The sequence below is a fragment of the Artemia franciscana genome, chromosome 17 (genome assembly GCF_032884065.1).
Source record: "Artemia franciscana chromosome 17, ASM3288406v1, whole genome shotgun sequence".
Classification (NCBI taxonomy): domain Eukaryota; kingdom Metazoa; phylum Arthropoda; class Branchiopoda; order Anostraca; family Artemiidae; genus Artemia; species Artemia franciscana.
The window spans coordinates 30,974,309-30,986,663 of record NC_088879.1 but is presented as its reverse complement, the minus strand read 5'-3'; the positions used below and the strand labels follow the sequence as shown (position 1 = coordinate 30,986,663).

Here is a 12,355-nt window from a genome sequence, read left to right as displayed (position 1 = left end):
CACCCTAAACTCTAAAACATCAAATAATCACTAATTTTGCTGAAATTTTCATTTGGGATGCTTAAATCATCAGCATAATCTAAGTCTAGGAGAGAGTTACCCCCCTACATGATTCTGTGTTTTCTCAATGCCTTTGCTGTACCTTTGGGGGGAAAAATTAATAAAACATTGAAGCCAACATTGACATTAAACATTGACAACATTGACAGCATTGACATAAAACATTGACAACATTGAAGTTGTCTTTACTAAATGCAACACTATAGCGTTGTCTTTGATTTGACTATTCATTTATTTTTCCAAGAGGCACTCCATTTAAAAGGAGTGGTCATATACTCTTCGGAGGAAACTCGTTCAATGGGAAATTGGAAGTTCTAGTGCCCGTTTTAAGAGTAATAAGATAATGAAGGGTAAGTAGACCCCCCTCTCTCTCCTCTCAACAAATGCACCTGACCAAAATTTTGAGACAGCCATTTTATTCAAAATAATCCAAAACTCATATAACAGTGCCTCTTGGGGTTGACAAAGCCTCCCAAAGCCTGGGAGTCATGCTTGCATTTCATGTAGGTTGCCATTTATTAACATCTTGGTTCGTTTGAGGAAATTCTTTTACTTTTAGATTCTAGTTGTCTTTCATTTTTTTTCTCTGTTTTTTTTTTGTTTTTACGGTGTACATAACCTTGTTGTATATGGGAGAAATATTCGTTTGCTTGTTTCTTTTCTTTTTCTTTAGACTGACCATAAACCCGTGTCTCGTTTTTATGGAAAAGGTGATCGTATGAACTTTGGAGGAGGCCCCATTTGATTGGAAATCGAAAGTTCTAGCTCCCTTTTCAAGAATCAGAAGTGATCGGAAGGCAACAAGCTTGGGGTTGTTACCGGGTTCTCTTGTAATTTCTGTTCGTTTTGAGTTTCATATATTTATTGATACTGATTAGTTGTAGTTTTACGCTTGGTAGATTATTTGATTGTATTTTTGCTAATTTTTGGTTTAATGAAGTTCTTTTTTTTTTGAATAACTTAATTGGTGGAAAGTTTTTTTAAATTAATTTCGATTTGTTTTATATTGAAATGGTTTTTTTCAAAGAAAAAGAAAATAACAGTTTAAATCTTCTTGATTTTTCTTTGAGAATTTATAGTTTGGCCTGCTATTTGTGTGCTGGACAAAATTTTTCCGCAATCTTTAACAACATATATTCTTTTGAAAATTTTGACACAAGTAGTTGTGTTTAATTTAGTGTTTATGTAGATAACTTGGATACACTACCCTCTCGATTTTGTTAAATTTTAAGAGTAGAAGTAGTAATAAAAGTACAAAAGGAAGAACAAAAGTTTGAACTGAATACCCTCAGTTATCCTTGGGATTTTGCTGAGATACCTTACTGGCAACCAGCATACACACAGTGTGGTTTGGTTTTCTTTAATTTTAAAGCAAAATTTAGTTTTTAAGCCTAATGGGAAAATTGTATAAATGTGGGGGATTCAACTTCCCAATAGCCCTAAAGATATAGTTGCTAGACTGTTCCGCTATGCTGAACAAAATTTTGAACCTTAACACGGCAAGCCGTTCCAAAAAATATTGCTGTTGTTCGCTTTTAGCCATTTTCACCCAAATAATCTAAGCCTAACAAGTTGCTGCAATTGAAGTAGCAGTTGGGGTGGTTTAGTAGCAGTAGTAACATTAGTAAAAGTGGCAGTTGTAATAGCGTTTGTCGCAACATACATATGTTTCCTTTTTTGTCAATTGATTTTACTTTTTAAGTATTCTCTGAAAGTTCCAACTTAATACACAAATCCATTCTTGAAATACCATCTCAAGATTTTTGACCAAGCCCTTTTGACCAAGATTTTGTCAAGCCCTTTTGACCATCTGCATTCACATAGTGTGTTTTGATTTAGTTCAAATTTCCCTTAGAGAATCTTTAAAATTTTCACCTTCATATGCGTAGCCTTAATTGTACCAGTATCATAGTAGTAGTGGTAGTAGTAGGAACAGTAGTAGCAGTAGTAGTGTCAGGTACATTTTGCCTTTTGGTGAACTGAACATCCCACTCACGATGACCCCGAAAATTTCCCTTGATACTGTATGCGGTTCCTATATTATTGCTGATACGCCCGTATCAGCAATCCGTATGCACATAGTATGATTTGATTTAGTTCAATTTTCCCCTCAACATCTCCTCAGATGTTTATTTCAATATCTTCAGCCTTAGTAAGTACTCTCTACATAAATAATAGTTTTAGTGATAGCTGTGGTAGCAGTAATAGTAATTGTGGTAGCAGTAGAAGCAGTGGTAGTTGTAGTAACGTTACAAATAGTGCGTTTTTGGTCGATTGTTCATCTATATTATAATTTCCTGAAAGTTAAAAATTAATATACTCAGTCATCCATGAGCTACGCCCTTTTGACAACCCTTTTACGCATAACATTTTTTGATTGAGCTCAACACTCCCCTCAGCATTCCCTGAAAGACTCACCCTAATGCTCTTCATATTTTGGGAAAGTTGAAATAAATCATTCTTACCTTTTTTTTCAGTAGCATATACTATATATAAACAGTAAACAAATTGCCTAACTTTCAACCCTTGTCCTGAAGCTTCAGGGAAGGGGGGCATCTCGAAACGTATAATTACTGAACCTTCCAACAATGCTGAAAAAACTTTGTCTTAAAACTTTCCTTGGATGTTGTGTTTTGGGAAATGACGGGAGGGCTTTCAAATCCCTTTTACTCTTAAAAGGGTACTATACCTTCTAATTTCAAATCAAATGAGCCCCATCTGAAGTTTGTACAACCACCTATTCCATATAACTTTATATCCCCCCAGGGCATAGCTTACAGTCCTTGGTCCAGGGCTCTGGGGGGTTATGTCAACTTAGGAGGCATCGCTATATGTTCTTTGAACTATTTTGAAGAAAATGGTTATCTTACAATTTCGATCGGATTTGTTTGGTGAAAAGACTAATTTGGTGAGAAGAGGTAGTTGGAGGGGGTAGATGGCCACCATCATTTTTGAATCTTAAAAGAGAACTAACATTTTCCAATTTTAAACCAAATGAGCCACCTCTAAAGCTTATATAACCATCCCTTCAATAAAAGTCTTAAATGCCCCAGCCATAACTTAGAACCCTTGCCCATAGACTCTGGTGGCTTGTATCAACCCAAAAATCCTTGTTGAATGATCTTTGTACTATTTTGAATAAAATGGATGTCTCAAAATTTCTATTGGAATCATTTTGGGAAAACACGACGCGTGAGGGGGTTGGGTACACACTGATCACTTTGACTCTTAAAAAGGGTACTAGAACTTCTGATTACCAATCCAATGAGCCCCCTCAGAAGTATATACGACCATCCTTTCTATACGAGCCTTATATTCCCCAGGAAATAACTTACAAACCTTTGCCCTGAGAGATGTGGGGAAGGTTGTCACCCTCAAAGACATAGCTTCATAATCCTTCAACTACTCTGAACAAAATTGCTATTTCAAAACAAAATTTGGATGTTTCAGGAGAAATGATAAGCGTGAGCTGCTCACGTGGAGTGGTTGCTAACGAATCACTTTTGACTCTTAAAAAGGGCACAATAACTTCTAATTTCAAATCCAACAGGCCCTATCCGAGGTTTAAAATATCCAAAAATAATAATCCAAAAGTAATCCTGAAGTTCAAAAATAATCCAAAGAAAGAGAAAAAGCCATTATAAAACCTAAAACGAGCAGAAATAAAGTTTTATGAAAGTTCGATGTTTATTGTTACGAAAAAATCACTTTCAGTTTTTGTATTCTTTTTAACTTGTTTGTATCTATTTTTGTTGTATCATTAAATAAAGTTTTATCCCTCTTGCATCCATCCTCATGTCTCGTGAAATCCGGGTAAGACAGCAGGTTGTAGTAGCTGCGTATTGCTTCATTACTTTTCTTTTTTTTCTAATCTATAAGATAGTGGTTTTAGTTTTGTCAAAAATATCTAATTTTATCCAAAAAGTCTGCTCAATAATCAAATAGTAACATGAATTGTAAGTAAGGAGCTACTCGTTTCAGTATTTTTCTTCTTTTTTTCCTTTTCTGAGAGAGTTCAATAAACAGGGTTTGTTCAGTCTTGAGATGTAACTTTTCTTCTTTAATCTTACCTAAATACAAAATTAATCTTTAATGAAGGTGGCAAAGTATTCTCTGTTTTCTAATTGCAAAAAAAAATGTTGAATTTATAGTTGTATACTTGGTTCGTTTCCGAAGAATAAAACTTTACATCTCCAGATTTTGAGTGAAGCCTGTTTAATGAACTCTCTCATAAAAGAAATAAAATCTAGCTAATGAGCAGGAAGTTAATTATGCGTTTTGTATAAATATGTCAATTTTAATACATTAATATTTCTACCGATGACGATCGCTGTATATGTGATAGAAATGTCTAGATTTTTATACCTGTTATCACTGTTTAAATAAAATGGACTTATTCCCATTCGAACATTTATTTGTTTGTCACAGAAAGGCAATGTGGTCTGCAAAAAGGATTTCTAGTTTAAGTTAATACGGCGAAAATGCGCCATGTTTATGGGGAAATGAGACCAATCAAGAATACAACTGTAAATTCAACATTTTGGAATTAGAAGACAGAGAAAGCTTTACCACCTTCATTGGAGGCTCATTCAGCATTTAGGTAAGATTAAAGAAGAAAATTTACATCTCAAGATTATGAATGAACCATGTTTATTGAACCTTCAAAGAAAATACAAAATTTTTCTTTTTTTTTCTTTTTCTTTTATATACTCCGTCTTTTCCGTTTTTGACGGGTAATAAATTAATAATAATAATAATAATATATGTTAATTTTAATTTTAGTTACTTTAGCATTTCTACTGATGACAATCGCTGTCAATGTGATCGAAATATCTTGACTTTTGTACCTGTTTTCGTTGTCTAGATAAATGAACTCATCTCCATTTGAACGTTTGTTTGTTCTGCATAGTAGAAGGTTCCAGTAACTATGTCTCTAGGGGTATTTGGTACATCAATCCCCATCTAATTGGCCGATGATACTTTGAAACTAAGTTTTGCTTTAAAACTAATTTCTACCAGCCTGAGCGTTAAAATCTCCAAGTATAAACATCACATTTCTACCTGAGACCCTGTCTATTTGTTCCTTAAACTGTAAGTTAAACTTATCTGTGTCTCTAGATTCTCTGTCAATTGGTTCCAAACGGGCATAAACTACTATAACTGATATCCTGAACTTTTTAGTCATAAAATGAGCAATTAGTATTCTATTATTAATTTCTTCCCAGCCTAAATAAGACTCAGGAGCTTCCTTATTTATCATGGGCCCTACCCCCTGTGTAAGTACCCAATCCTTCCTGCCTGATTAAACAAATTCTATAGAACCCTATTTCATGCTTCCTACCCCCTGGAAATGAGTTTATGTAGCTCCTAATAAGTCCGGTTAGAATCGTCTGAATTCGTCAGTCAAAATGTCGATACGATAGTCATCTTTCAAGTTCCAATTTCCATATTCTTAAAATCAGTGAAAATTCTTTTGACCGCAGGAAAAGCAGTGATCCCAGATACCAATGCAGGACAAGGATTTCAAGTATACGCCAAAGCGCTTAAGGCGGCCTAGAAACGGACAGTAAGAAGTCCTTGGGACCTTCAGTATGAATTTGAGTATGAATGATTATATTATTTCATTGAATATTATATTATTATATTATAATAATATAATATTTCAGTTCATGATTATATTATATTATTTCAGTATGAATGAATGGATGCTTTGTGCAATCATGGGCCCATTTTGGTCACAACATGATTTTCACCACTTGGCGATGCTCAAATAGCTATCTCGAAGGTTTTATTGGATGCATTATTGGAAAATATGACGTGGGGAGGAGTAGGTGCTCTCCGATCACTTTGACTGATGAAAAAGAGCGCTAGAACATCTGATTTCCAATCAAATGAGCCCATTCCGGAATTTTTACCACCACTATTTCTATAAATACCTTATAGGTCATCGGGACGTAACTTACGACTCCTGCGCTGTGGGCTGTGGGGGGGGGGGTGTCATCCTCAAAGTTATAATTTCCAGAGTATTCAAGTTTCTGATTTGTTTATTGCTTATACTTCTGTCTCTTTGGCAAGAACCGATATAATTGTAAGCACTAAATTTGGACGTAACAAAGTTCATCAACTAGTTGATTCTTGGTTATAGTTAGTAATTCTAGAAGTTTCCAGCGAACTAGGGGGCCAATTAGAGGTGGATCTAGGATTTTCTTTGGGGGGGGCCCCATAAAAGTTTACTTCTACTATAAACTTGCGAACAAAGACATACCTGCAATTTAAAGGGAACCTCGTCAATTATGTGTCGTAACTAGGCAGTTGAAATGATCGTAAACTTAATCTAAAATCTGGTGAGGGTTAAAGCTCTAATAAATCTGAAGGAAATAAAATGGTATAAAAATATTGATACAAAAAAGTAAGTTATAAAAACTGCCCCACCATAAATGAAAATAAAAAGCTGTTTACCCTCTATTCTTAATAGCTGTCTAAAGCTATTTTCTGCATAATATTTTGCCTTTGCACTTCTGACCGCTATAACGAGTGAGCTAAGCTTTTTATTGCCAAAAAAGATTGGTAGAACCATCTTTTGGGGCCATACACTCTTCATGACAATTTGTATAAGTCAAACAATTTAGCATGTCGCTTAACGTTATGGCATTGATTAGAAACTATGATAGTAGTGAAGAGTACGAAATGAGGATAAAGATATAACTTGTACTACTAACTACTAATAACTAACCACAGCACCAAGCCACCTGAGTCCAACACAGCTACGCACGCTCCTTCTCCAAATCAAAATATTCAAGGCCTCCCTCTTTACACCCTCCCAGGAAGTTCCCATTTCCTTTAAATCTTTATTTATGACATCCTCCCAACCCAGACGAGGACGACCTGCTTTCCGTTTAGCCCCAAACGGATGGCCAAAATGGACAATTTTTGGCAATCTGTCATCATTCATCCGCAGAACGTGCCCTAGTAATCTTAGCCCTTTTTTTTCATTAAAGCGCTAGAAAGCGGGATTGAACCACGTTTTTGTACAGCCTACTGTTTGAAATAAGGTCAGTCCGCCGGGTACCCAAAACAATCTGTGAACAATTTCTCTGGAAAATATCCAGTAAATTTTAATCCGCTTTACGGAGCGCCTATGCTTCAGAGCTATATTTGACCACTGTCATCACGTTAGCTTCTATTCTAATCTTGGTTTGCACACATATCTTCCCATTCTTCCAAACTTTTTGTAACTGTGAAAAAAACACCTGAGCCTTGCCTATTATATTCTATTTTTAACATCTTCACTGCTCACACCGTCTTTACTTATAATACTACCAAGGTAAATGAAGCTCCCCACCTGATCAATCTTTTCGTTACCCAGCGTCACCTTTTCGTCTTCAGTTATTCCTAGCCTTAGTAACTTAGTCGTCTTAACATTAATTTAATTTTCAGACCTACTCTAGCACCCTGAACTCACAAAACCTCTAAAAATTCATTTATTTTGCTCACACTTTCATCTAATATGCTTAAATCATCAGCATAATCTAAGTCCAGGATCGTTTTTCCTCCCCATTTGATTCCTTGGTCTCCAATTACCTTTCCTATGCTCCTTAAGACAAAGTCCATCAAAATGATCCATATAAAGGGGGATAGAACACAACCCTGCTTAACTCCTGATTTAATACAAAACCGGTTGCTAACCTCATTTCCTACCTTAACCGCAGCAGTATTATTCTCGTATATAGCACAAATCACTCTAATATATATGTCAAGTATACCATATAAGGATAAGTCCTTTGCTAAAGCTCTTCTATCAACAGAATCGAACAATTGCTCATAATCTATAAAACTGAAGACTAAAGGTGTTTGACAACGAAGGCACTTCTCAATTATTAGCCTAAGAGTGAAAATTTGGTCGAACATACCCTACCTTTTTTTAAACTGCAATGTTCTTCTCTTAAAACTTTATCTAAAGCATCTCTCAGACTAAAAAGTATCGTACTGGACAAAGCTGGACCTATTGAGCGAAGGTCGGCAGGTTCAATCCAACGTGTCGCACGGATTCAACAAATTCAATAGTCACTAAGAAATAGAAAATTTACCTTTTGATAGCTCTTACCTTTTGATCATCATAACTCTTACCTTTTTAATCATCATAACTCTTATCTTTTTAATCATCATAACTCTTACCTTTTGAATCGTCATAACTCTAACCTTTTCGATCATAGTAACTCCTACCGTTTTGATCATCATAGCTCTTACCTTTTTGATTGTCATAGTTTTACCTTTTTGAACATTACATTGTCACTGATTGGATTCAGTAAAATTATTGCATAAATTACAGTTGGTTTAAAATCAAGATTTGTAACTGCTCTTGAGAAAGGGGTGGAGAAAGGAGTCACTCTTGTGCTGTTCAAAATTAATATTTTAGTCATTTTTGAAACCCTTCAGATCAGGGTCGTACCCAGAATTTTTTTTCAGGAGGTGTTTTACTCAAGGATTTTTTTTCAGGGGGGGGGGGGGTTAACACACACAAAAACTAAAAAACGCATAAAAAATTTGTTTATATCCATTTTCGTCAGACAAAAATTTCGGGGGGGGGGGTTATTCCCCTCAGCATTCTCTGAAAGTTAATACCCTTAACTGGTCTTGAGATATTGTAGATATGCCATTTTGACACGCTAGATGCACAAGGTATGCTTTGATTTAGTTCAACATCCTAATCCACATTTCCTGAAAGTTTCAACTTAATAAGTTTAACCTTTCCTGATATACTGCAGGTAATACCTATTGACAACCGGGTGCCCATGATGTCTTTAATTTTAGCATCCCCCTCTCATTCTCTGGATGTTTCAACTTAATAGCCCTTAACTGTTCTTGAGATATTGAAGAGATGCCGTTTTCACAAAAAGGATTCATATAAGCAGCACAAGATACGTTTGATTCAGACAACTCCTATAGTAAATGCTTGTTATACCTGAACTCCTGTAAGAATACATGTTACAATGAATGCCCAAAGTCTGGTTAATATCGACATTCACCGGTGAATGTATGAACTCCTTTTTCTTTGCTTGGATGCAATTAGCGTTGCGAGTCAGCTTTTTCAGTCTTATGGAAGCTCTGATGGTAAAAGTTAAGGTTAGGTTAGTTTAGGTTAGATTGAATGTGGCTATAAATATCAGAAATGAGTTAAAAACCTACGCTTACCCAAACCAACCAAACCTAATCTAACCTGACCTGCCATCATGAAACCTTGCATTAAATTAAAAACTTGACTGGCGACGCTGATTAAATCCAAGGAGAAAAAAAGTATTTTGGAAATTCACCGGTGAATGTCGACATTCACGAATATCGAGCGTTCACAGTAACATACTTACTATAAAATATCTCTTATACGAAATACGACGACCACTATGAGAAAGACCACAGAGACGACCTCTGAGGACTAATTCTGATGTCAGATTCCACCGAAAGACTCCAGCGACTGATTCTTTTGGAAGCAAACGATCGCTCTAAATCCCACGAGTAATCTCTTATAGGTGTTTCCTACATATTCCGTATAAATTCAATAAAAAAAAGGTAAAGGATGCGGCACTAGACCCTTAAGCTCCAAACAGGCGGTGCTGATCTCCGTCTCAAGGCCCTTCAGCCAGGAAGTGCGATGGGGGGATGAGGGTCAGTCATCTTGTGCTTTTGCACACCCTTCCTGTTTACCTTCCCCAGATTTCTCCGAGTATCAATTTAGAGCTGGGTCGACTCTGGCTGAGCTTACTGAGTCACGCCACTGACCCCTGTCCCAAACCAAATTAATGGGTATACTAGGATTCGAATCCTCGTCCTCTCGGACAAAGGATCCTAATACAATGACAACGAAAAACAAGCAATACACTTACAAAAACTATTTAATTCACAGAAACTAAACTTCAACTAAAATATTTTTATAAACACATATTTCACTATCTCATAGTTTTCATCATTTCTTTTTTTTTATAAAATCAGAAAAATCCAACTCTTAATAAATAAATTGTCCGATTTTTTTTGTTAATTTATATTTTACTCACTTGATCCTTCTGAAAATAAAAATTAATTATTAGTTAATTAAGTAAAATTTTATTTATTATTTCAATCTGACTACATCATTTAATAAAATTTAGCAATATAACCGTATATAAAAAACAAATGAAAACTTTATAACCAAGCCTTATAAGGGCTGTCAAATTTATTTCCTGAATTGGTCTTCCCCATGTACTTTATTACCGGTTGAGTTAATCTTAAAAATTACTATTATTGAAGTTGCATTTAGTAATCATTACTTTGATTCAGAATAAGTTTGTCAGCTATTTGTATTGACCTTGTAGGAAATAAGTACATCAGTGTTTTTTTCTTGTGTTTTTTTAATCATTTTGTGTAGAGAACAATTGGGCAGAATGATACACCTACTATGGAAGTTTCGGCCAGGTTTGCCTCATATTTAAATTTCTGAGCAAAATTGCTAATGAAAGTAACTGTTGCAAAATCTTTATCATTTCGGGGATTCCACTGGGAATAGGAAAGCCATCGCTGAACTCGGTCAGCACCGTCACAGCAGACCGTCAGATATAGTAATTTTGAACTGTCCATTAATTCGATTTTTATTGAGTTTTCAGTATGTTCTGTGGTGAAAGGACACTTTGCGCAGTCCCCTTCCCCTCTTGACGGCCGGGCGCGATGGCTCCCAAACTGTTTGGGTCCAGAGCGGTGGTATACCCTCTTGAAAGTAGTTCTTGAACATATCGTTATATAAAATATATTACCCTGAAACTGGTTCATCTTTTTATTAGTTTGACTTTGTGATGTCGCTAGACTGCCCCGTCACAGGAGACAATAGGCATACGTTTTAAAAATTTGACATCTGAAGAACTAGGTATTGTGCTAGAAGAGTTACTTGTTCCAGTAACTCTTTTCTCTCCATTGCCTCTCTGAAATTGTTTTTTAACATGCTGCCATACACAGGAAATTTCGCTGCAATGTCCAACTTGTAGAAAATTTTCTTTCCTCATATAAATTGCTAATGAGCTTTGACTCGCAGAGGAATACCAATGACAGTTTATTAACAGAAATGTTTAGTAATACCCCTATTTTTTACTAGGAGCTCATTGATTGTCCAGCCTGCCCTAATAGTTATCGCATCATTGCTGACGAGCGAAATATCCATTTACTCACTTCCTATTTTCTTGGCCCCCATCCATCTCCTCTTTCTATTCTGAACCCTGCAAAGCTGCAGTTAAGGAGTGAAATTTCTAACATGATCCGAGGCATAAGGAACAAGTGGAATAAAACGTATGATTTCTTTTATTTAAATATCAGAAAACAGAGTTAGTGTGCATGGTTATGTGATCATTTAGATCAGCAAGATCATCAAAATATGCATCACAATAGTTGCACTGTCTGGTTTCTGCTTTATGAATGGCGATGTGTTCTTTCAATTCTGTCTCAGAAGAACACGTTAAGACACAATATTTGCACGCAAAAACTTGGCGGCAATGTATCTTATGAGCAGTCAAATCCCTGGCTGATTGTAACTCCTCGCCACATTTAACACAATTTTGAGGCCATATATAATTACAATTATGAATCCGCAACATTTTCTTCTGACGAAAAGCTTTTCCACAAACATCACACGCAAATGGTGTTTCACCTGTGTGCAAATTGTGGTGCTCTTTCAACGAGTCGTGATGTCTAAAACTTTTACCACACACTTCACAAGTAAATGCTTTTTCATTACTATGAATACGCTTATGGACTTTCAATTGACTGACCTGACGAAAACGCGCCCCACATTCTTCACATTCAAATGGTTTTTCATTCTTGTGACTCAGCATATGTGAAGTAAGGCCTGTATAACTCGTAAAAATCTGGTCACATTGCTCACAGGATACAGGATTTGAAGGTGCTGAAAAAATATAAATTAAATGCAAGCCAATAGCAAATAAGAAATTGTTTAAGGTTTATTGTTTAGGGTTATTGTTAGGCCAAATAGCAAATAAGAAATCGTTAAAGGTTTATTGTTTAGGGCTATTGTTGTTCTTAGGCCAAACAGCAAATAAGAAATCGTTAAAGGTTTACTGTTTAGGCTTATTGTTAGGCTACCAGCAAATAAGAAATCGTTAAAGGTTTATTGTTTAGGGTTATTGTTAGTTTTATTGTTAGGGTTCTTGATATTGTTAGACCAAACAGCAAATAAGAAATCATTAAAGGTTTATTGTTTAGGGTTATTGTTAGGCCAAACAGCAAATAAGAAATCGTTATAGATTTGTTGTTTAGGGTTATT

General features: G+C 35.6%; 2 protein-coding genes across 2 annotated transcripts in view; both read right to left on the bottom strand.

Moving 5' to 3' along the window:
* LOC136038142 (DNA-binding protein SMUBP-2-like) overlaps nt 1–12,355 on the bottom strand; it is a 544,983-nt gene that overhangs the window by 327,790 nt on the left and 204,838 nt on the right. The window lies entirely within an intron of this gene.
* Nucleotides 11,359–12,355, bottom strand: part of LOC136037718 (zinc finger protein 568-like) — a 45,105-nt gene continuing 44,108 nt past the window's right edge. Inside the window, exon 6 of the mRNA XM_065720489.1 lies at nt 11,359–11,977. Within this exon, the coding sequence (XP_065576561.1) occupies nt 11,388–11,977 (590 nt within the window). The 3' untranslated portion in view covers nt 11,359–11,387. The remainder of the gene's footprint in view (nt 11,978–12,355) is intronic.